This window comes from Camelus ferus, chromosome 7 (genome assembly GCF_009834535.1).
Source record: "Camelus ferus isolate YT-003-E chromosome 7, BCGSAC_Cfer_1.0, whole genome shotgun sequence".
In the NCBI taxonomy this organism is placed as follows: Eukaryota; Metazoa; Chordata; class Mammalia; order Artiodactyla; family Camelidae; genus Camelus; species Camelus ferus.
In genome coordinates, this window is record NC_045702.1 from 21,970,452 (window position 1) to 21,997,305 (window position 26,854).

The 26,854-nt window shown below is 37.6% G+C and overlaps 1 protein-coding gene across 1 annotated transcript in view; it reads left to right on the forward strand.

Annotated features, from left to right (window-relative positions):
• The window catches only part of LOC102513310 (contactin-associated protein-like 2), a 1,230,151-nt gene that overhangs the window by 1,097,080 nt on the left and 106,217 nt on the right, over nucleotides 1–26,854 (forward strand). Inside the window, exon 12 of the mRNA XM_032484371.1 lies at nucleotides 20,034–20,140. Coding sequence (XP_032340262.1) covers nucleotides 20,034–20,140 — 107 coding nt within the window. The remainder of the gene's footprint in view (nucleotides 1–20,033; nucleotides 20,141–26,854) is intronic.

Genomic DNA, 26,854 nt, shown 5'->3' on the forward strand with positions numbered 1-26,854 from the left:
GACTCCTCTATGTGCGGGGTTGCAGACCTGTCGATGCCAAGTAGCATGCTAGGTACTGAGCATATAAACTGCCCTTTAAAAACGTTCCTGTCTTCAAGGAATTAGTGTTCCGTTCAGTGGGGTGACAGATAAACACATAGGAAATTATAACATGATGCAGCAAACAGGAGAGCAAGCTGAAAGACATGTTCTAGGAACATGTTCATTTAAGAGTAGTAAAAAAAATAGTGACAAAATACGATAGGATAGGGAAGTTTGGCTTAATTTAAAGGAATGTCTTAGAATCAGAATAAAGGTTTTGAATTTAATCCAAAGCAGTGAGAAAGCGTGTAGATTTTCACACAGAGAAATGTTAAGGTAAACAGTCTTATGAAGACCAAGCTGACGAATATGACTTAGATTGTTATTGCTGTGTAACAAATTACCACATACTCAGCAGCTTAAAGCAGCCTAAACTGTATTATTTCACAGTTTCTGTAGCTCAGGAGTCCAGTGGGCTTGGCTGGGTTCTCTGCTTGGGGTCTCACAAAGCCAAAATCAAAATTGGTTGGACTGGGCTCTTTTCTGAAGGCTCTGTGGGAAAAGAAAAGAAAAAAACAAAACACTTCCAAGCTCATTCAGGATGGTTGGGAAAATCCAGTTCTTTGGGGCTGTAGCATGAGGACCGTGTTTCGTCACTGGACATCAGCCAAGGCTGCTCCCCTCCTAGAAGCTCCCTGAGTCCCTTCTCATGTGGCCCCCTCCATCCTCAAGCCAGCAATGGTAGGTTGAGTTCTTCTCATGCTTGGAAACTCTGTGGCTTCCTCTTCTGCCACCAGCTGGAAGAAGGTCTCTGCTTTCAAGGGTCATGTGATTACATCTGGACCATCCTAAAGTCAGTTGTGCCATGGAACTTGCTGTGCTCATGGGAGTGGTACGAAACAGGTTCTGGGGATTGGGGCAGGACTTACTTACTTAGGGGCTTTTTAGAAATCTGCCTGTCATAGAGGATGAGGGATGGAAGTGAGGAGGATGCACTGGGCACTGTTTAAAAGGTATGTTCTCAAAACAGTGATAACGGAAAAATAGGTATATGAAAAATCAGTTAGAAATAGAATTAAGGTGATGGTCAAGCCCCTTGGTGAAGGGAAAAAGTTTCCTTAGTTCTAAAAATCAGATTTTACTTTCTCATTTTCTATCAAACTCCCTGGATGGGTGTACCTCCATCTTTTCAATATTCAACGAATATTTTTCTTAACCTGAAGCCTTATTATCTATGTCTTTAATTTGAGACATGGCTCTAAGAAGCTTCATTATTGCCTTTGGTTCCTCCAACTCTTGAAATATAGGCTGTCTCATCTGTAACCTTTACTCAGATAATAATACATAGCTCACTTTTGAAAGAAGATGTAGAGATCAGCTCTGTCCTGCCAGGATAATCATCAGAGGCAACTGACAAAGCACAAGACAGAAGACAGGTTTGGCTGTAGGTTGCCAACAAGGACCACCTTGGCAGATCTGCGTAGTTCATGCTTCACACTAGATGAGAGTATCACCTGCAGACATCCTCAGGGGACAAGGCACGCATGAGATGATTCCTCAGTCACAGTCTTACATCTTACATCCACATTTCTCTTTGAAAGAACTTACATCCACATTTCTCTTTGAAAGAAATATGCTCATTACAGATGGACTGCAAATGGCTATCGCATTTTGCACCTGCTGAGATTTCCTCGTGCAGATAATGTAGATAGCCAGAGAAGATAGATCCACATTTGACATGTTGCCCTTTCAATAGGCATATGAGTATTTCACACATTAAATAATTTGTCTTGCCTGTCCATTAGGATTCTCTGCTTTGCTAAAACCAAAGAAAAATTTCTTGTAAAGAAATATCTGGTTCATAAGCTTTTTATAGCATTGTAAAATACTAATATTTTCAGGACTAAGCAATATTTGCTTGTATTTAGCAGATATGAGCAAAAAAGTGCTCAGCATCCTTTGGCATTTAAGAGTATATAATCATGGCTCAGGATATATACAGACAGTGAAAAAAATGAGCATAAGAATAAATTCCAATAAAAGAAGTTTATAATATGGCAGAAACAATGCCAATTGTGTAGACCCTAAGTTAAATTTTAAAAGGCAATTTAACCTTATTTTTATCACTTATAAATTTTTGTAGATGTAAACTTTCAGGTGGCACCCTGGATTGAGTTATTTCATGACATCTCTCCTCTGTCCTTATGTTTCATTATCATTTGTGTGAAAATATCTATGTATATGACCTAATATTTAAAGCTCTCTACTCTGTCCCTAGAACATTTTCCATGTATCATCATAGACTCATTTAAGAGGAGAAAAAAGAAACACTTTTTTTGAATTGTTCGTTGTATTTTAAGTGTTTCTAGTAAGGATTGATTATCTGGTATTAAGCAGTGAGAAGGGTGTAAATAAACATAATTGGTTTGTTTTCATTTAGGGTTAGTGTTTACACAGCACTCAACTCTAAAGAAAGAGTGTTCTAGTTCATGAGGTAGAGAGAAGCACTGGAGAGTTTTATCATGTTTCCAACACAGCATCTCAACAGGTGGGCATCTGCCTCTGCTTATGAGTCTGTGCAGCAGGGGTCTGCCATTTAATTTCATTAAATGAGTATAAATTTGGGATGAAATTAGAAATAAGAACGAGTGTTGAGAATGACCCCTTGTTTTCATTTCTAAAACCAAAAATGGAGTCAGACTCACCATTCAGCACAAAATTATAGTGTGTTCAACTAGCGATGTGTGGGTTTTCAGAACATTAGGATTCTCGTGGTAGACAGAATACTGGCTCCCACAATGACATCCTGGTAAACCTGCAAATATGTCACCTTACAGAGCAAAGGGACTTTACAGGTGTGAATACATTAGGGATTTTGAGATGAAGGAATTATTCTAGATTATCTGGGTAAGTCCAAGATAATTGCATGTCCTTGTCAGACGGAGCCAGTACAGTCAGAGCTCGGGAGAAGATAAAAGGAGCTGTGAGGACAGACACGGGAATCAGAGAGGAGAGAAGGTCTTATGCTGCTGGCTTTGAAGATGGAGGACGTGGGCCGAGGAATGTGGGCTGCCTCAAGGCTAAAAAGGAAAGGAAACGAGTTCTCCCCTAGAATCTCCAAAAGGGACGCAGTCCTGTGGACACATTTTAGACTTCTGTCCTCCAGAACTGTGAAATAGTACATTGGTGTTGCTTTAAGCCAGTGTTTGTGCTAATTTGTTAACTGGAGCAATGGAAAAACTAAACCCTGCCCTAGAAAAACTCTTATTCCCAGTACCCCGGTCTGTGGGGAAGCAGACAGGTCTGTAATGAAGGTCCACCGAGGGGCCAGGACTCGACTGTACGTGCCCAATAAAAATGCGTCCAGATTCACACCCCCGAAGTCCATTACGGCTTCTAAGACCTGTGCCTGTGAAGCAGTGGGGTGCTCATGTACATTGGCCCTGCCACTCCACCTGTTCAGACGTGAGGGGGCATCTTCCAACACACCATGGGGAGGGGGGCTGTGAAAGGCAGCTCTTCACTGAGGCTGGGCACAACTGCCACCTGCCCAACCCTCGCCCCCCGCTCTGGGCCTGCATAGGTTGAATACATGCAGAAAAGCTGCTTTACTCTTGCTGTTTTGTATTGCTTTACAATTCAGTTTAAATTTTTCCTTAAACCAACCTTAATTTTGAAGTTAATCATTTTGAAATTGGGCTTCAAAGGCATCTAGGTTAGGTTTGCCCCGTCAGAGAGGAACCAAGGCCCCCATTATTCCCACAAAGGTCCTTAGTTTTTGTTTTTGCAATTTCATTCCCTTATGTGAGTTACACCTAAGAGGAAACAGGTTATTTGAAAGGCTTTCATCAGCATTAACTGTAAAATCCTGCCTGGGCTGTGTGTCAGGGCAGCTGAGAGATATGGGGCTGTGAAATTGAATTTTGACCTCGGTGTTCCACGTCTGGTTAGGGCAGTCAAGCAGAAATCTCGATTTTTGTACTCGGTCAATTGCTTGACTAAACATTGACAATACATTGACTTATTACTTTGGAGCAGAATTTTTGCTGGTTTTCGTGGGGGGGTTGTGAAGGGATCTCTATTATGGTGGTATATCCTGAGTTATCCTCAGTCGTGAAGAACCAAAATTGAATTCCTAGATGCGTGTGGAAGGAAACACTAAAGACTTTCACTTACTTTATAGCATGTAGATGTACATTGGAAGCTTGTCACTCCAGTTGAAAAGAAAATATGTGCGAGATCAGCTTTGCATCAGTGACAAAAACAAAACTAAACTTTTTTTTTTTAATAAAATGCTTGGCAGTAAGCTCAAGTTTAGGCTTGAATAATTAGGTTTAGGAATACATTTTTGCTCCAGAAGCATAAACCCTGAAAAACTCTTAGTTTATTAATAATCTGAAACACTGAGACTCAACTGGTTCAACATAAATGATAATAATTAGAGAATAACGTAGAGAGAATAAAAATAGGATCCAGAACCTCTAACCAGAAGCAAGACAGAGCCTATCAGCTTTTCTATGGGGCAATCAGACCACTTTTAGGTAAGATAATAAGTCCACAGAAATGAGCTGTTTGTGATTAAAATTAAGCATGTCACATCATTTCATGACCATTTATAAAGTCAAGTGCCTATTAATCTAACAGTTAGATTTTCATTGTTATTACTTTCTCTAGCATTATTTCCATTTGAGATAAATTTTTTTTTGAAAATGGTTCAGCTTTGGGGTATTCTGATATGTAATTAGTCTCGATTTGAAAAAATTGTAAATGTCTCCATAATTTCCACCTCTTCCCTCTTTACTCTTAAATGGTGAGTGAGGGTTCTTTTTGTCTCCAAATCCTAGCTGAACAGTGGTCATTAATGAATGACTTGTTTTTTGACTTACTATATATTTTTTCTCTTTTTAGTGAACTAAAGATTAGCAAAATAATGAATTCATAGGAACAACTTTGTAATGTTTTTACAAGTGACTTTATGACATCTGTCATAGAACAGTGATTACAGTATATCCCTGCTGTCAAATCCTTTGTGCAATCTTGATTTCTTAACTAAAAACTAGAAATAGAGATGGAGTGCCTGATTAGAAAGTGCCAGCATGTAAGTGTATGTAGAGTTAACTTCTAGGAATGTGAACAATGTAACATCTATCCAAGATTTAATGCCATTTTTAGTCACATATAAAAATAATTAAAATACCTCCTTACTTCTCCCAGTTTTGCTCTTAAATTTCTGCTGTTATAGATTCCTGACATGCGCAATTCACTAAACTGTTAAAAGCCTTCCTGCCCATCACTGCCCGTCCAGGAGTGCCTTCTTAGACTCTTAACTCTCACTCAGCCGGAAAACAGCTCAAGCCCCATTTCCAAAGAACTTCCATGCTGATCAGCCACCCCATCCTACCACAGCATCATCTGCACAACCACCCATGCCTCTGCAACACCACTCAACACCGTGGGTTGATTTTACCATATTCCCTTAGAGTCCGCACTGCTTCATGCACTACATGGAGCATAAAAGGTGCTCAACAAGCATTTTTCCATTCATAAACAAGCTATAAGGTAATGCCCCTTCTTCAGTGAAACTTGAAGACATCTTCTCTGGAAACCATTCCATTTTACAACCCCTAATAATGTTAGTCAGTTTACTTATACTACTGGTTTCATTTTCAGGCTAAAATACAAATTCTGAAAAAGAGCCCTAAAGATAACAATATGTTCAATTCCATATAAAGAGAAATGGGACCATCTTCAGCAGTTTATTTTGGAGCAAAATCAGATTAATGAGATAGTTATTCTACAGCATGTGACCCAGGATTTCTGTAGACAAGTGAAAGCTGTTAAATGAGAATAAATTTGAAATGGTTTATTTCTATAGTCTTATGTAGCTGAGTATTAACATAAATAGTGATAATAGTGGGTAATTAACTATAGACTATCTTCTAGCAAACATACAAAGGGAAGAAGCAACAGTGGTGAACATGTTTGTTTTGAAAATGCTAAGTATAAGAAAAAAATTGTAGGAGGATTTTATTTGAATCAACACCTTGTTACACAGGTTATGTTCAATCTTTAGTAAAACAAGACACTAGACTATGATGACGGTACCAGTGTGCAAACCATCTCCCACTCTTTACTGACATTTATGAGATCAGATTTGTGCACTCGAATCCTCTGTCTTTTTTAACAGAAAGGAAACAAGTGTGAACACCAGAAGATGAGGATTGAGGATATTAAGCAGAAAATTTTGTTTCTGGCAATAGCAAGCTGTGAGACCTTTGGAAAGCTGTTTAGTATGTTTGCCCAGAATTACTTGCATCTCGGCAGGAAGAGTTAAGAACAGATTTCTTTTTTTTTTAACTTTTACAACCTGAAAGTTCTTTGATTCTTTTCATGCTGGAACATCTATAATAGATGAGAAGCTTCTTACACTGTTCTCTTTGATTCAGTAATTCATCAACACGCATTTATTGAAGGTCTACCATGTCTCATGGTATGACCCACATCTTATGGAGATAACTGACCTAAAGAAATTTAGAATCTAGTTGCATAATAAAATAATTATGGGATGAAACAAAACCAGATGTCATGGGGCTTTTAATCCAGTATCCTTTGGCCTCCTGAAAGATAATTGCCTGCCCCATCCCAAACATTCTCAAATCCTCCATCTCCATTAACATAGGTCTCTTCTCTACTCCTTAGAAAATCAAAATCTACGTAGAGCCTTTTTGCAAACAGTATCTGTCACAAAACTGCCTCCAGCAGAGAGATTTCTAACCAGCTCAGTTTACAACACTGCCTTCCAAAGAGACTAGACATATTTTCCAGAAGAACTAATCAGTTAAATAGTGAGGGTAATAACAAAACCATAGCAATTGTTTATATTGTTTACCACACTGTTTTCAATCAGCTATAGAAATAATGTCGGAAATATTCATGTCAATTTCTTCCTTGTACAAATACTAAAAAATCTGCATAAGCATAATGTATCTCTTTGGATCCAGTGTTAAAAAAAAAAAAAGAAGAAGAAGAAGAAGTGAGAGAGCCAGACTTTGGAGAGAATGTGTTCAGGCATTCCAAATGTTTAAAGACAGTACATACATCCTCTATATTTGACTGTTTGTTTTGGGGGAAGTAAGAATTATTTATCTATTAATTATGTGCTTCCCAAAGATTTCTCGTTTGCAACTATGATTCCCCATTGTAACTTAAGACAATTGTGTAGCATTTAAAAAGCACAGGCAAGCACCTGTGCCTAAGACCTGACTATGCCACAAATGTGCTCTCTGACCTTGGACCCACTTAATGTCACTGAATTTCCAGTTTTTAGTTCCTTCCTCTACAAAATAAAGGGATTACATAAGAAAATCTATCATTCTTTCTAGATCTAAACTTTTACCATTCTATTTCAGTGGTTTGAATTTTCCAATAACCCAGAATTAAACAGATGAAAATTTTAGAATTAACCCCCCCAAAACAGCAAAAAGAGCACACATGTAATATGATAATTTCATATCATCATAAATTTAACATATTATTAGCTTAATGTTTGAAACAAAAATTAGAAGACCTTCAGTGTTATTAGTGGAAGTGGAAATAACATTCTGTATCTGAGACTGCATGAGCAATATGCATGGCAAGAGGTTTAATTACACTACTTCTCTCCTAATATGGATTTTATTTGAAGTTTTCTGCTATCTACAGCTCCTTTAAATATTAGTGGTGATGGCATTCCCTCCTGGAGATTATATATACATGAATACTTTATTCTTATAGGGAGATTTGAGTTCCTTTCTAGACTGCTGACTTAAAAAAAAAATTAGGACATGTCTACATGGTACACAAATTGCTCAACTCAAGCATAAAGCAATGGATTTGTTACCGAAGTTTGAGCAGACTTTAATCCTTTTTGCTTTGCTGTTTCATTTTAAAATTTATTAGGTCCTCTGGCTTGACAGATTCAGTTCTAGTTTTCAAAGTCTTTGACCAAATGTCTGCCTATCTTAGGAAAGCTTTGTTCTGTGTTCCCAAATCACAGGAGTCTTCATTTAACAAATTATGTAGTAATGGAATCTCTTTCTTGATTCAATTCTTCAATGGTTACTGTTTTTATTATTTTGGGGGAGGGGAGGGGCAAACCTTAATGAATCTCCTAGTTACAAGATCAGCTTTAAATAGACATCTTTAAAAAGTTAGTGATACTTAGCTTGTGTGTGTGTGTGTGTGTGTGTGTGCGTGTTTGTAGCTTAAGTGAAAACATTGCCATAGTGATTATCTAGAAAACAAGAATCTATTAATTATCCATTTCTGCCTTGGGAGAATATCATTTCTTTAAGTGAATACACAAATTCACTTGGGAGAATATCTTTTCTTTAAGTCAATAATGTAGATCATTAGAAGCCATTTGTGTCTCTCCCTAATTTTTAGAATACTGGTTTAACACATATGCTACTTTTTAAACCTGATTACACCGAAATAGGACATTTTAAATATTCTTCATTAGTGAATGTTTGGGAGATCAGAATGCAGTGATGCTTACGTGAGAGGATGTTTTCAGTTTGATTTCCAGGTTGTAAGAAGTGGTCAACCAGTTATGAAAGACATTGCCTTTCAAATAGTATATTTTGTGTGAAAATTTTTCTAATTTGTTCCACTTACATCAGTTTTTTTAAAAAATTAATCATTGCTTGTATGCCTTTAGAAGCATAGCTGTTAAACAATTTGACTGTTGTTTTCATGGTAAATTTATTAATAATATCACTTTTTTAAAAATATTTAGTCATCCTAATCTAGTAACAATATGATTTTATAGCATCCTTTAGAGTTTCTCATGCTATTACTTTCTTTAATAAAAAAAAAATCTGTATATTTATGGGGCTTCATTCTTGTATTAACTATTATTTTATCATTCTTTTGGCATTTTTCATATATTAACTTGTCAACATACTGTCTTTGCTTGACTAGTGGGTTTCCCTAAGTTTCGACTTGCTATTCAAATAATTGTATAATACATAAAGGCTTCGCTAGTTTTCCAAATTAGAGGGCTTATGTTTGACGTGGGTTTTCTTCATCTATAAATGAAATAGCATTCTGGTAGATGTGGAAGTTATGTAAAGCCTTTGGTAAGCCAATTTGACTCTGTATAATGGTATTATGTTTATATCATAGATTTGAGAGAAATGGAACAGATAATCCAAAAGTTCTTTCAAATGAGACTTCTCTGTATTTATGTCAGAAATATTCTATTCACATACAAGAGCACCTACGTCTGTCTTTATGTATGTGTATTATGCATATGTATTTCTTCTCCATTTCTACTTGTATGAGAGTGCCAAGAAGAAAGAATTGACCAATATGAAATAATTCCAAGAAAGCTTATATACAAATGGTTAATTTCATGGGATGTAGGGAACTTCGAGGGATAACATAGGAACAGCCCAGGACTGGCAGCAACAGAGCTGCTACAGAGTGATACCTGCTCTAGGCAGGAGGAGGAGAAGAGGAAGAGATCAGAGAACTCAGAAGTACAGTGTAACACAGGGCAAACTTGAGAAGGGGGTGTGACCTTCAGTCTAAGGACTTGCCCAGACTGAGGCAGCCTCAGCAGGAGAGAACCAGGATAATAAATACTCTGACCTAATGCTTCTTCCTCCCTCCAAACTCCTGCCCTGGACTCCTATTGGTTAAACCCAATGAGACGTCAGAGGGTTTAGGGTTTCTCAATGTTATTTGCCTCATGGGGCTGAGAACAGGGTGGAGAAAGGTTAAGAATGATTCTTGGAGTGACAACAAGCTGTATGGAGATATAATCAGTATGTCACACTGTGTAGGTTTAAAGTGCTCAACATGTTGATTTTATATATACATCCTGTGGAATGATTAATACACTGAGGTAAATTAACCCATTCATCACCTCACATAGTTACTAGCTACTATTTTTTTTTTTTTTTTGATGTGGAGAAAATGTTTAAGATCTGTACTCTTAGAATCTTTCAAGTATAAAATACAGTACTGTTAACTATAGTTACCACTAGATCCCCAGAACTTAGTCATCTTATGACTGGAAATGTGTATTTTTGACCACATCCATCTACCAACTACAACCCCCACACACCTGCCCTTGGCCACCACCAGTCCGCTCTCTGTTCCTGTGAGTTCACTGTCTTTAGATTCCATGTGTATGTGCGGTCACGCAGAATTTGTCTTCCTCTGACTTATTGCAAAGGGAAGATTCCCGACCTTCGTTTGTCATCATATTCACTTCACTATTCACACCCCATCTACAGCAATTGTCATTTACAACAAATGGAGGCATCTTATAAACACTGGCCTATACGTCTTGCCTTCTCCCGGCAATATATCTTGGAGACTGTGCCTTATCAGCACACAGAAGTCTGCCCTGTCCTTTTAACTGCTCCCAGAGCCTTCATTATACATATTGCCTTAATTTATTAGTAAGTTCCTAGCCAGTGAATTCTTTTTTCCAGTTTTTGGCTGATATAAATAATGTTGCAATAGACATTTTAAAAATGACTTTGAGAAAGTGTTCTAGTATTTTTGTAGGATGAATTCCTAGAAAAAAGTTAACTGGACTAAAATGTTGAATTAATAGACTTCATCAAACAACCTGCTAAACAGTTTAAACTATGATCAGGAGTACGTACGTAAGATGGCCTTTCCTGTTAAGTAGCAGGGAGATGATCAATGAAATCTCGTTGAAATTTGATTTGTGCTTCTTTGATTTTGAATGACGTTGAACACTTTTCTTTATGTTTAAAACTCGTGTGTTTTTGTCCGTGTGAACTGCCCTATTCATGAGTGCCCTTTGCTCATGTTCTAACTGAATGATTTCTTATTGATTCATAAGGATTCTTTGTAACGTAAATAAATTGGCTCTTTGTGTGCCATGTTAAAATTTTTCCCAATGTGTTGCTAGTCTTCAAACTTGGTTGTGTTTGACCGTATAAGATAATACATGTAAGTGACCTGGGATTACGACTTGTATAAGACCTGGGATTTTGTGTAACATTGTCCTTCCTTTAATGATAACATCAGCGACAGCTCATGTTTACTGGGTGCTTACTGTTTGCAAATACTGAGCTAAGCTTCAGTCCAAAAACCACCCTGTAAGATAGGAACTGACATCTTCCTTGGAAAGGAAAAGAAACTGAGGCTTGGTGATTGTAAGGAACAGGCTCAAATACTGCAGCATTTTACTTATGAACGGGAACCCCCAAACAAGGTTTTAATCAAAGTATTAGCAAATATTTCTATAAATAAGTCAGAAAGCTGGAAAAAGTTTCAAGCTTAAAATGCTGGTAAAACTTTGACTTTCTGTCTCTGCTTAGTTCCCACCTAGACTTTGTCCTATTTCAGGGCATGGTACTCCCAAGAAGGAGGGGGACTGCACCCTTCTTTTTCAGATGAATAGCTAGTTTCCTTGCACTATTTATTAAGTAATCCATTTTGCCCACTGATTTAACATGCCCCTGTTAACATATTTGATTTATATATGTCTTCGTATTTGTTTCTGGATTCTCAATTGTGTTCCATTGGTCTGTCTTTCTCTTAATGCACCAGTATGAATGTACATTTACAGTAGACCTACCCAGTGTTTTGTTATCCCCTAGGAATCATCTTACCCTGGTGTGCACCAGTTTCAGAATGTTGCTGGCTCTTGTGTATGTTTCCCACATACATCACAATTTACAGTGACTTTTACAACTTCTCAGTAGCAATCTTTCTGCTAATATTCTCCCACCAAAATGTGGGCACCTGGAGCATCTCCCCCTCTCCCTCCGTCTCACATCTTCTTCCCTGCGTTGCCCCCTCCACCCCGTGCCCTCCTTCTCCCCTACGCTACACCTCACACTGAGCCTTTCCCAGTCTGCCCCTACAGTCAGTGAGTAAAGACCCAGCAGCGAAAGAAACCAGCCGTGGGGATGAGAAACATGTGATTCCAGCTTGATCCACAGAAGGTGGATCTCTGTGCCTGTTCCGGTGCTGCGGAGAGCTCCGCTTTCTGACACAGTATTTCTTGTATCTCCTTTTCATCCTTCCCCCCCTCCCCCACTAATGGAGATGGAACTGAGATAAAATTTAATGATTTTTTTGGAGGATTACAGCTTACAGCCATTCTAAATTTAGCTCATTTGGTAATTTTTTTTAAATTATGAGTTTAAGTTTAAAAACTACTGTCGTAAAAGTTTTGATGGCGTTTGAAATGTACCTACCTTTAGTTATGTAAGAAAAGTTATCGCCTCCAACTGAAAATGTCACTGTTTGTCACTGGTTCCTAAACACAGAATATCTGAGGCATTTTTAATTGATTTACTTCCAAGTAATCAATTAATAATATGGTCTTTTTAAACCTTGTGTTTCTTTGTGGTCTTACTCTACTTCAGACTTTTGTGATCCTCTGCTTAGGGCAACAGCTGTTTAGTTATCTTCCTGCCTTTGGCTTCCCCTCTCCAGTCTATCCTGCGTATTCCTACTAGTTAATACCTTAAAGTGTCTATTATCAAGTAAGTTTACTTTTTAAGTGTCTCCAGTGTTTCTCATTGTTAGGAAAAAAAATGTCCTAAATCCTAGAGTGACTTAAAATCATCCTACCAGGGGTCGAAAATAATGCCGTTCCACCATGCATTGCTCTGATGGTCTGGCTTTGTTTTCCTGTGGATAAAGGTCAGAATTCCTTGAGGAGTGGCTGGACTGCATCTCATCACACAATCTCGCAGAAATATTGGTTCTTGTGATTAAACTTCTTGATAAGAAAGCTTAATTAGACAGCACAGATTATTATACATAAAGGACACTCAATAAATATATGTTGAATGAGTAAACAAGGCTATCTTCTCCAGGAAAATCCCTAACTTAATAATCAACATGTTCCTATGTTCATAAACTTAATATCTGTTGCTTTGGCTGTTTTCAGTTGCAAGTAATATAAGATAATACAGAAAATACATAACAACTTAACAGTAACCATCAAACGTATTATGATATAATAAGAAGGCTAGACGTAAGTCAACCTCAAGGTAGATTAACTGAACTGATTAGTTAGGGTATATTTGTTATTGCAACAAAGATCAAAATAGCATAAATCTCTTTCTCTTTCATAGAGACATTTGGGTCGGTGGCCCAGGGCTGGTATGTTATCCAGAACCCAGACTCCTTACAATTTTCCTGTGCCACCCTTTTGTGTCCTGAGATGCCTGCTCCTGGTCTCACCGTCACAGGTTCAGTACAGTTCAAGAGGCGATCAGGAGGACAAAAAAAGCAAGAATAGTGCATGTCCCCTAAATTTAAAAGAGCCCAGAAAGTGGTATCTTCAGCTGGGTGGCTCCATGTCAAGGCATAAATTCTACTGCTACAGAAGAAGGGAATCATAAATTTGGGGGAACAATGTACAACATGTAATGACTTCATGGAGAAGCCTGTTTCTTCACTTTTGTCCCCTGGAAATTGGGATAATCTCCCTTGCAAAGGCGCACAGCCACAGGAAGGAGAGAAGGCAGCTGAGCAATGTCAGAGTGAAGATGGGAAGGAAGGAAGAAAGGGGAACGGGCTGCTGGTCAGACATCCATGACTCTCCATTATAATCCTCACTCCCAAAAGCGAGCTTTCAGCTCTAGCCAAACTCCACGGTTCATTAGCCCATAAGCACGTTTGCACTCACTCCTCCTCGTGCAGGTGCCGCCTTCCCTCTGTGTGGAAGGGTGCTCCTCCTCCTGCCAGGCTAAGCTCAGTCTGTACTTCTAAAGATGGAGTTTTCCATAAAACCTCAGTGGTCTCATACAGTAGTGGTATATTAACTTAAAACTGTACCAATATTTTTAATATTAGGCATACAGAGAGGCCTAACTCGCTAATCACATTTTGAAAAATAAATATAACTTCTTAAGGACAAAACGTCCTTTATTCTTTGTTTCTCCAGAGTTTGTTTTAGAAGTGTCTTGACTGGAGCAGGTAACTGATTATAAAAAAATATACTGTTAGTTGTTTTGGTTAAATAAAGTAGCATCTGGAGACAGGTGAGGGACTTTGCAAGACCCTGTTCTCCTATGAGCCTATGATTTCTTAAAAGATGTTTTACTCATAAAATTATGAGGAATGCATTGTAAAATTATAACTCAAAGTAAATTAACAAAATGAAGTAAACTCAGGTTTATTATAGTAGGAATGATTTTTAAGGTATTTATATTGTAAAACTGAAATTAATGATTCATATGGTTAGTGTAAAAATGTACAATTGTTAGATAGAAATGGACCAAAGATACTTGATTACCTTTAATGGAAATTTGGGGCATGATATAGGAGTATAGTAAATGTATCGACATTTAAATATTTCCATAAATAAATGGTTGTTGAAAAAAGCGCCATCAATATAACATTAGCTTTACTGGTTATGCAACTGTAAGGTTAAGTTATGTAGCAGTGAAATACTAAATTAGTTGCTGAAATTATGATTACTTCTCTATATAACCAGTTTGACCAGAAGAAATATACGGCAGTGATATATACTCCATTGAGAGTATGCCTTCAAATAAAATTAAAATCTAATTAGGGTGAGAATAAAAGTGCTGAAATATTGTTGAGATCAGTATTGAAGTTAATGTGGACGAGAACTCTGCCGTGACAGTGCAACAGCTCAGACAGCCAAGAGTATGAAAAACAGCTTTTAAGAAGCCAAACTTTCCAAATGCACTTCTTGTCTTGAAAAGCAAAAATAAAATTAGGAGGTGAGATGAGGGGAAAAAATCATAAATTCGGGAGCTCATTTATGCCGGGATTGTAATTTATAAATCACTTAAAATAATTTTCCAATAGTTCAGAAAATACCTGATTAGTAACCTGAAGTTCTCCTTTCTGAGGCTTAGAACAAGGCGAATTTAATGTCCAGGTATAAAATTTGTACTAATCAAAGAGCAAATGAAGTCTCCCAGTGTTGGCATCTGTACACGGACTAAGCAGGTGGGACGTGTCAGCTGACTCTGCGCTTGAGAACAGGGAACTTGATTTTACGGTGAAATGAAACTGCCTTTATAGTCAGTGGTCACTTTCGATGAATTATATGAGGTCTACAGTCAGGTTCTGAAATGATTAAACAAACCTACTAAATGAGATTAGGAGATTATTACCTAGTTACTATGAATGCATTCACTCACAAAGTGGTAGGAGAGCCTATGGAAAACGTACGGCCTCAGGAGAAGTGGCAGCATAACATGTGCCTTTTCCACATGCCATCTCCGCTCTGTGCCCTCTCCTCCTGGGCTGCTTCTTCCCTTCGTGTCCTCTCTCTTTGAGGTCCCACTGCAGAGAACTGGAAGTCCCTGGAGCCCCATAATTCAAACCGTGGGTCTCTGACCAGCTTACAAGAACATCACCAAGGAGCATCTGACTCCACTCAGACCTAAGGAATCAGAATCTTCATCTTAACAAGATTTTCAAATGATTCCTGTGGACATAATGTTTTGAGAAACACGGCTTTTGCATACAAGTAGCGTAGGATCTTAGTAAGAGCAAGCTTTTCTGATAAACACTCCACTGTCAATTGTTATTTGGTGTTGTATGAGCATATTTCTGAAGTCATGGTGCGGACAACTGTGGTTTTTAATATTCGGCTCTACAGAACTCAGTGTAGTTGTAAGTGTAACACAAATATCCAATTTGAATTTTACTTAAAGTTAGCTACTTTAACTTTTAAATACTGCAAAGAAAAAAATTAAAATGCCTTCATAGTACCTTAAAGCCTACCAATGCATTTAGTTATGCTGTCAGATTAAAATTTTTTGGATTTGAAATAAAATTTCTTCCACCTTCCCTGTTTAATTAAGGAGTATCCAGAGACTACAAAGTGAGCTGCTACAAACACATCTGATACCATTTGAGGTTTCTTATATCTGTGAATAACAATTTTCTCAACGATTTGCGTTAAAATCATGAATAGAAATAAAAGAGATGCTCTGGGTGAAATAAAACTGCACCCATCATCCATAACTCCAGATAGAATTGTTGTATCCATCCAAACAGCCACTCAGCTCACAGTGATCGATTTTGTATTAAGAAAGTGCCATATGTTTGAACTTCCAAAATACAGCTTCCTGGTCCTAACGCATTTTAGAGCATTGCCACAGCTGAAAGGCTGGTTCTGGCTGAAAGAGTCTTTGATGCCAGGGCTACCCCAGGACACAGTTAATTGGATGCCTCACTTCTTCTGTAGACCTGTGATCACAGCAGACTGACACATGCCAAATTTCCCCCTCATCTTCCTGATTCTGGGCAAGCAGTTCTCAAGTAGTGGCAGCAAAGTCATTTTGATTCATTTTTGATGCGAATCAGACTTTCAAGCTAGGACATGCTATGAAACAAATTATATGTATTTCCTGTGACCTTCTAAAATAATTGGTTTACTGGAGCAAGAGTCTGTATTTAAGACTAAAATCGTACATAAGAATGATCTATATTTCTCACAATAAAAGTGATATTTCCTCTGAAATTACTTCAGTTCCTTAGGGTAACTTTCTAACGTTGCATTCATCCATTCCTTCAATCTGTCAGTAGGTATTTACTGGGTGCCTGCACACCTTGTCAACGCTAAGAATTGTAAGATCAAAATCCCTTACTGCAGAGTCTCACAGTTTAGAGGAGGCAGATGCTCAAACAAATAATTACTAAGCTATGTAATAATAGTAGATTAGGCATATGTAAGTGGTTCCATAGGAGTACAAGAGAAGAAATAAATAGTTAGGAAGGGAGAAGCTAGGTTAATTCATATTTTGTTTTGCCTGGTAACGGGTCCTAACATTTTTTAATATAGTGAAAAATATTATAGTTTGATAGTATCCAGTCTTGCATTTAGGGCATTAATCCATTTTAAGTTTAGTTTTTTTGTATATGGTATAAAAAATGGTCTAATTTCATTCTTTTACAGGTAGCTGTCCAGTTTTCCCAGAACCACTTACTGAAGAGACTGTCTTTTCTCCATTGTTTATATTCTTGCCCCCTTTGTCATAGATTAATTGACCATAAATTCCTAGGTGTTATTTCTGGGCTTTCTGTCCTGTTTCATTGATCTATGTCTGTTTTTGTGCCAGTGCCATACTATTTTGGTTACTATAGCTTTGTAGTATAGTCTGAAGCCAGGAAACATGATTCCCCCAGCTCCACTCTTCTCTTAAGACTATTTTGGCCATTTGGGATTTTTTGTGTTTCCATACAAATTTTAACATTTTTGTTTCAATTCTGTGAAAAATGCCTTTGGTGATTTGATAGGGATTACATTGAATCTATAGATTGCCTTGGGTAGTATGGCCATTTTAACAATAGTGATTTTTCCAATCCAAGAACATGGTGTATATTTCCTTCTGTTTGTATTGTCTTCAGTCTCTTTCATCAGTGTCTTACAGTTTTCAGGGTACAAGTCTTTTGCCTCCTTAAGTAGATTTACTCCTAGGTATTTTATTCTTTTTGATGCAGTGGTAAATAGGATTATTTCCTTAATGTCTTTTAATGTCAGTTTAAAAGTATAAATTATAAGAAACATATGAAAAATAAAATATTGAAATTCTATTTAAATAAAAGATCACTTTTAAAGAAATTCTTAATACGGACTTTTGGAAGTATTCAGTTAATCTCACTTGAATATTATATGCTTCTTGTGTGTATGTAAGTACACAGCAATCTTTTTATTGTTTAGATGTGTAGTTTCTGCTTTGTGCATTATTTAGAGTACATTTAGATTCCAACCTGGTTTTCCTTTGAGACTCAGTGCACTTCTGCACTACTTCCGCCTGAATTAATTGATATAATAAGCTGATGTAAATTACTTTCACTATTAGGCTGAGCTAGTATTAACCAACAACAATTTAGAAGATATATGTGCCACACAAAGGCGTATACGTACTGAATTCCCAAATTAAGTATCAAGTATACTTTTTAGTTTTATGTAATGTTGGAGTGTCTGTATCATTGCTTCCTCCCATGGTCTGGAGAATCAGGACTGCTGGACATAAACACCTGCTGGTGAGGCTCATGCCTGGGCACCTGGAGAGGGAAGTGTCTATGAAAATAGACTGATCATGGTTCTGCTCCTTCTCACTGGTTTCTTGCTTGCTCTGCTGGGAACAATTTCCAACATTTTAATTATAAAAATGCAACCCCTCTTTTAAGGCCTAAGTAAAATTCTCTAAACTTTATTAAGCCCTTTATTCATATTCCGCTCTACTCTAGTATCCAAATTTCTGTGCCATTTCATATCTCTTAGATGACTCATCAAATTCTGCATGGTATTGTATTTTGCATGAATCTTATCCCCCACCTTCACCTCCACATAAGTTTAGGTCTTTAGAGAAGAAATATCTTTGTAGCCTTGATAACACCAAGTCCAAATTCATATGGAATGTGTGTGCCTATTCAACGTAGAGTGAATATTCCATCTCTCCCCATGATGGTCCAACAGCATGCTCTTGCTTATGTTGTATTTCCCCCCCAGTAATGCTCTTCCTCTCCCTTTCTGCAATTCTTTCCATTCACTGAGGTTTGACCTGCAAGCCTTTTATTGTGCACCAGGTCTGCACATGATCCCTCACATGAAACTCCATTGTGCGTTGTTTGTCCCGACAGTATGTCACTTTTCATTTCTACCTTATGTTATGGTTTTCATGTATACAATGTTTTACTTTCCTAGGCTTAAGCTCTTGAAAGGCAGTGAATATAATTGTATTCATCTTCTGTTTCCCACATGGCTCAATACATGTTTGTTGCATGACTAAAGGTTTGTAGAGCTGTAGAGGAAGAGCATTCCTACATAAGAATCGAAGTTCGATGGGTTATGCCTTGCTACAGTCATTTTAGGTTGATGGTAAATCAAGAACATGGGAGGAGAATACTACATCTGAGGCCAGTCTAAATCTGTTCTGCAGCAGGAAGGCACCAGGGCTTTATGATTAAGGGTGTTCCTCCAAAGGAGGTTCTTTGTATCAGTCCATTATCTGTGACCTGCTATTATGGGTTCTGCCATTTTAATCTGGGTGGATTTCTCTGCTTTAGAGAGTTTCCTATTAACATCTAGAAATCTTTTTGTTAATACTAATACATAACAAGGAAATAATTTGTGCTGCTGAAGTAAGAGTTTTCCAGAACAAACACCAACTTCACTATTGCTAGCATACAACCAAACTACAAAAATGTGCCCTGCAAGCTATGGCTCAGACATTCATGGCTCCTGCTTATTGGCCCTCTATTCCTTGCCTATTAATTATCTACTTTATGAACATCATCTCTTAATCTCAAAACTACTTATCCGATAGGTATAATTACTCCATTTTTCAAATGAGAAAACTCAGGGTCAGAAAGGTTAAATGACATCATCACAGTTGGCTATCAAGTAAGTAGAGAGACAGAGATTCGAACACAAAACCTACATCTTTCCCCCTATATTATACTTGCTGTCTCTTTACACAGGTGTCTTTCGTTAGCCAGCTGGGCATAACAGGATGGGTAAGGAAGACTTAGAAATATTTTTATGAGGTTAGTATATTCTTGTTGTTACCATGGCATTATTTCAAAAACTCAAATTGCTATATATAAAAAAAATACGACTCTCAGCATTACGCCTTTCTGACTTGGTACTATTGGCCTTGATAAAGCATGCTACAGGAAACAAAATGGCTAATGTTCTGTCTCTCACCGGGAGAAAATTTAGCTAGTGTCTTTGTTTTTGTGCAGAAGGAAAATAAAATGAATCTGTGATATGCAAATGGATCTCTCAACTGTTTGTTAGTTTATACTGTTTACTCAAAATGGGACACACCAAGCCTGTGATACATCATCTTTTGTGCGCTTGGCACCTTCCATCATGAATCATATTAATCTGCTTAAACTAACAAGGATTAATTGCTTTGGTAAGGCAACCTGGCATTGAAATGATATATTGCCTAGACAGCTTGGAATTTGGCCACTCATAAATCTCATTTGTTTGTTGATTTATTTCTGTTTGTCTCTTTCTCTGACAGATGTGTGCCCAATCACTGTGAGCATGGTGGGAAGTGCTCGCAAACGTGGGACAGCTTCAAATGCACTTGTGATGAGACGGGATACAGTGGGGCCACCTGCCACAACTGTGAGTGCCAATTTATCTCACTTTAAACTTGTGACTGCATGAGAATCCCGCGTCTTCACAGCTATGCTTTAAAGCTCAGCAACCTGAATAATCCACATAGTAAAATCACTTGATAGAGAAGAACCCAGATTTCATGGTTGGTTTTCTAGAATGGAGTTCTAGTTGTCGAAATATATTCTCTCAAGAATAATGACTCAGAAAGAAGGACCAGCGTTCCCAATGTTCCATAAACATGTAGTTGAGATTGGACTGCTGATCTTGGATGTGCCTCTGTGTGTCTAAGCCACGTCTGTCTGGATAGAATTCTTTGGAAAATTATGTGAGTGTGATGTCTCTGACAGGATCCTCATTTATCAGTTTATCAGAGGCAGACAGGGTGTAATTTGAACATTTAGTTTCTGGGAAATAGTTGTCTCTTTCACAACTATTTGGCCACATTTTTTTAGATCAGAAAAATGAGCTAGAAAGAATAAAGTCCATTGAAGTTGTATATGTAAAATAAAAGCAGAAGAAGGCAGATTTTTTAAAATATTAAGAAATAAAAAGCATGTAAAAATGACTTTTAAAACATAGATGTGCCTTCTTTAAATAGCTTTACCCTGAAAAGTTAAAGAAAAATTAAATTTTTGTAATTCGAAGAATATTATTAAAGTAAATATTAACTCTATAATTGTAGTGTTAATTTCCCAATAATGTGTACTATTTGCAAGGCACTTTGGAAGACAGATTTGCCATAGAACATATCGTTGAAAGAGGAAGACCATCTGTTTTGTGTGTGTGTGTGTGTGTGTGTGTGTATGTGTGTGTGTGTCTTTAGGGAAGAAGGAAGGGAAAGAGAGGTTCAGTCTTACTCAGTCTTCTCTCCATGTGCTGAAATCTGAAAAGCTAGTATCGAAACCCTCTAATTATACAGACTGCTTTCTCTTCATTTCCCTTTTAGAAAATAATGACAAGCAAAGTATTACCAAGTGGAGCTCTGGGGACAGTAAATACAATACCATTCTCTGGGCCTTTCTGTATCGTTCTCTGTAGTCATGTGCTGGAAGACACTGTTCAGCATATATTGTAAGGCCTCAACTCAGAAAAAATATTTGTAGTTAATTTTATTTCACTTATTAATTTGTTTAGGAAAATCTTTTTTAAAAGAGAAAAAAAGAACACCCAGAAAAATTAACGTTAATAAGAAGACACACAACAGAGTAAAACCAGATAGACACTTGGTAGATCCACCATCTGTAAAGTATTTATATATAGGTATATAAAACGTATTTCAAGGAATAAAGAACACAAATGATTGATAATGAAATTAGTTAGAATAAAGGAGTTATAACTAAAATTGTACCTTTTCAGTCATATCAAAATAGTAACTTTCAGTGTATGGCACTGATTAAATGATATGTGATGCTTGAATTAGGTAACTCTGATGAAACTGAGTACCATCACTCCACCAGTGGAACTTATATAATGTGTAATAAATACTGGCTTTAACTACAAGGGATCTTGTTTCTGAGGATGGAAATTCTGACTAAAGACAAAGAGTAAGAAACTGGCGGTGGTCACAATGGTCTCTTACCTCAGTGATCACTTTGATGTTTCATGTCATAGCAAATAATTCTTAAAGCTGCTTCCTTCATTGAACTACACAGCAAAATAAAAAGACGTTTAAAAATATAATTTAAAAAAATTTTAAATATATGCTAGTGGTTGAATAGTTAAGGATTTTTTGAGATTAAGAAAGTGCAAGTGTTAGGGACGTCCTCAGTGTGTTTGTACTTCGCTCCCACGGCAACCTCTAAGTGTGAGAGAGGGGAATTGTCGCCTCCCTGCTGCTTATTCTGCTCCTTCCGTGTGCAATTTTTCTGCCTGTGAAAGTAGAATCGTTCATTTTAACAATAAAAGCCTGATCTCTTGTTGCCTTCTCTAAAGAAGGCCAAACTCTTGAAAACCAAGTGTGAGCATAAATAGAAGTTAGAAGGCCATGATGCATAATTCAAAGAAGGAATGATTGGACATGATTCTGCTGTGAAAAATATGTCTTGTAGGATATTATTGAAGTAAGTATGCTACCTAATAAGCTGAAGGACTTGATGTATCTCTTAGTTACTCCCATGAATTAGGTAAAAATTGGGAGGGTCTGGCCCAGCACATAATAATGTGAAAATATTTAACATACGCCATTCAGCTTGATACAGAATGAACAACTTGGCGTTCTTACATAGTCGGTGACTGCTCTGGCTTTCGACGCTGGCTTGGAGGTCCCCACGCTAGGTGTGCCTGCAGGAAGACACTTCACTTCTCTCGGGTGCCTTCATTCCTGTACTCACTAAATGGCTCCGTTCTCTTACAGTTCTGAAAGCCAATGAGCTGTGACTTCCAGCTGCTTATTCTACATTCTGTGGTTTTGAACTTTGTTAATATTATTAAATTATTGTTAAATTATTAAATTATTATTTAATTGATTATTATATTTAATTTATTTGTTAATTTAATTTAATTCATTATTTTAATTTATTCATTATTCCCTGTGAAAGACCAAGCATCCCTTTGAGGAGGAGTTGTAGTTGTTTTGAAAGAGTGCTAGCTTAAAAAGGTAAAGAACAGCCAACTAAAGCCCAAAGTTTAGCTTCAGGTATTACACTTAGGCTACTATTAACACATTTGCTACCCTGGTCCAGGCTTGGTCAGGATGGGAAAGCTGTTTCTCGAGGGGCCTGTGATCGTCCAGGCTGGGTCGTGGTCCAAGGTGGAATCTAGGAGCCCTCCCTTGAAAGGTCACACTGCCTGGGTTTGAACTTGGATCTCCCACCTGATTACTTGTAACTGTGGCCACTAAAACTGTTTGAGCTTCAGCTTTCTCCTGTGTGGAATGAGATTAGTAACAGCACAACCTCATAAAGGAGTTGTGAGATTAAATGAGATGATTTGTGGGGAACGCTGAGGACGGCTTTAGCAGCTGGTACTAATACATTCTTGCCATTCCATCCATTTCAGAACAATCACCCCTTTGCTCTAAATTTCTATACTACTAATTGTCCTCGTCACCCAATTTGCCACTTAATTTCACACTGTCATTCATTGTGATCATTTCCATGGCAGATTTGGGCTTGAAGCAAATGATTGGTTTCCATGGTTTTCTTTTTTTTTTTTTTCCCATAAGAATTGAAGAATATTAAAATTGATTTGAATAGGTCCTAGACCTGTATCTGTTTATTTGTTGCTTTTACATGAGGGGAATTTGTTTTGAAATAAATTGTATACAGGGATCAGAGGATTCATTTACAAACCACTCCCCTGAGGAGTCAGGGTGTCATCCTCTGGGGGAGGAAATCCCACAGGAAGAGTCAGAGATCACAGGGAAGGGAGAGCCAGGTTTTGTTGTCCAAAAACTAGAGCGGCTAGTTTGTGACAAAATGCAGGAACACTAAACGGTTGCAGTTTCATGACCTTTATGTTTTTCCTATCAGACACTCCATTCTCAGTCAGCTTCTAAGAGCCAACTAGCAGCAAATCAGAACACAAAGTCAAGACCCAGGGAGCAGAATGATCATGTTAAATCATTTATTTGCTTTGTTATGTTGACTTATCCCTACTTCACTCTCCCAGAAGTATGAGAATTTGTCTTTCTTGTGAGCAAAACTTCATGTTTATAGCTACAGTCTTTTTCTCTTAGTGGTGCTAGACATACCCTTTTCAGTAGGTCTCCAAGCTTACTTGCCCGTGTGTCAGATGCTCTTTAGGATCTAATTATCGTCTCATTTTTTTTCACATGCATAGGGTACACTTCATATTTATGGCTCTTATTTACATGAATTAATTCAAAAATCTATCCCTTATCTCAGGGCTTAGCAGATATTTTTTTTTTTTCTCATGCGGCTGGAGTCTTTGTTTGACCTCAGTCATTCTTACATACATTATCAGTGCCCTATATGGAACTGCCCAAAAAATCTCCAGAGTATCGTCAATAATGTGAAATCTTTTGTCTATTTTCAAAAGTGCAAGAGGATATTTGACAAATACAAGCAATGTTCTGGGGTGGAACTTCATAAGATTAGTAAATGCCAGATGTTCATTCTGGGAGAAGATATTTTTCCAGGGATCTTTTTCTCTATTTTTTTTCTTTTTCAAATGGAGGTACTGGGAATTGAACCAAGGACCTCATGCAAGCTCAGCATGCACCCCACCAACTGAGCTACACCTCCGCCCTCCAGATATCTTTTTATTACAGGGGAGACTTTCACCTTGCCCAGCTGCATAGACATGACTTTCCAGAGGTAGTGGGAGGAAATAAACTAGACGACCTGTGCAGATCTCTTCCAATTTTACAATTATGTGATTTCTGAATTCTGAAGTATTAGGAAGAAACAGGTGCTGATGTTGCCACAGAAATGCAAAAGTAAATATTTTTACTAGCCAGTTTTAAAGGAAAATTTAAAAGGAAACTATTCAGCATGCTGTAGTCTGAAGCCATGATTCTGGGTCTGTAAGTTTGTAAACCATAAATTACATTGCACCTTATTACTGCACACATGAGAAGTGCACTGGATTTTAATAGCTTGTACCATGTTATTTATAATCCATTATACCCATCAGTAACTTAATTCAAAAAATAATTGTTAAAAAGAAATTGATCTTACCTGCTGAAAAGCCACACTAACCTAGGACATAGACATCTAGATTTATGGGCATAAGGAATTTTGGTTCCTCCATCCATTTGGAACTCCCACAAACTTAGACACCAATGAAGACTACTTGGAATTTGAGCATTGCGATTAAAAAAAAAAAAAAAAAAAGACAGTCATTGGGTGGAGTCATGGCCTTACTGAGTTGGAATCATGGCCTTACTGAGTTGGAATCCATCCTTCAGCTATAAATGCAACTGGCTTACAAAGTCTTGCGTGGTGTGGCCAGGTCCTTAACCTGGTTTTCAGCCATGCTTTTCCTCCCTGTCTCCTCTCTAGTCCCGTTGGAGTCAAAATTTCTGTGCCCTCACACTGTTCCCTGTCCTCTGCCATGGCTGCCATCACAGGACTTTTGCACATCCTCCCTCTCTGCTTTGCTTGGTAGTGTAACTAGTCATCCTTCAGATCTCAGCTCAGTAGTCACCTCCTTAGAGAAGCTTTCCATGAACTGGTAATTAGGTCATAATCCTCTTATTTCAAGACATATCTCTTCCTCTTCGCACTACTGATGGTTGTGCTTTTGCATGTATTATTTGTGAGTCTGTAGTAATGTCTGTCTTCTTCACTGGATGGTAATATCTGAGAGGAGACAGTGCCAGGTTCTGTTCACCATCTTATCCCCAGAGCCCACCCAGCATATAACAGGCGCTCAGTGAGCACGCACTGAATCAGAGCTGAAGTAAAGGCAGAGAACATGAAGAGCATCAAGAGCTTTCTAAAACTCAGTGTCCTTAATCCAGATTCATGAAAGTTGTAAAGCTATGAAGAGAGAGTAAAGCTAAAGTGGAAAAAAATAGAAAAAATGAGGGTAGAGAATAAAAGCTGGGTGATGGAAAGTGGAGAGGGCAGTGACAGTCGTAACAGCAGAAAGAGTCAGATGTATAACATTATGAGAATTATATGGGCGGATTCAGCGTACGGGCAAACCAACCTACTACACATTCCAAATAATCTTTGAGGAAAATATTGCCGTGTTAAGATACCATTCATTATAAAAACAAACAACCCAATCCAAAAATGGGTAGAAGACCTAAACAAGCAATTCTCCAATGAAGACATATACATGACCAATAGGCACATGAAAAAATACTCAATATCACTAATTATTGGAGAAATGCAAATCAAAACTACAATGAGGTATCACCTCACACCAGTCAGAATGGCCAGCATTCAAAAGTCCACAAATGATAAATGCTGGAGAGGCTGTGGAGAAAAGGGAGCCCTCCTACACTGCTGGTGGGAATGCCGTTTGATGCAGCCACTGTGGAAAACACTGTGGAGATTCCTCAAAAGACTAGGAATAGACTTACCATATGACCCAGGAATCCCACTCCTGGGCGTATATCCAGAGGGAACCTTAATTCAAAAAGACACCTGCACCCCAATGTTCACAGCAGCACTATTTACAATTGTCAAGACGTGGAAACAACCTAAATGTCCTTCGATAGATGACTGGATAAAGAAGCTGTGGTATATTTCTACAATGGAATACTGCTCAGCCGTAAAAGATAATAAAATAATGCCATTTGCAGCAACATGGATGCTTCTGGAGATTGTCATTCTAAGTGAAGTAAGCCAGAAAGAGAAAGAAAAATACCATATGATACCACTTACTTGTGGAATCTAAAATAAAAAAAAAACTTATTTACAAAATAGAAATAGACTCACAGATACAGAAAACAAACTTATGGTTACTGGAGGGTGGGAGGAAGGTGGTGGGAAGGGATAAATTGTGAATTCGAGATTTGTAGATACTAACTAATTTATATAAAATAGATAAACAACAAGTTCATACTGTATAGTACAGGGAACTATATTCAGTATCTTGAAGTAACTTATGGTGAAAAAGAATATGCAAATGAATATATGAATGTTCATGTATGACTGAAGCATTGTGCTGTACACCAGAAATTGACACAACATTGTAAACTGACTATACTTCAATTAAAAAAAAGACACCATTCATTAAAGTAACTTGTGGGAGTATAAAGTAACAGTGGCAAAGTAAGTTACAGTAACAACAGAAAAGACACCT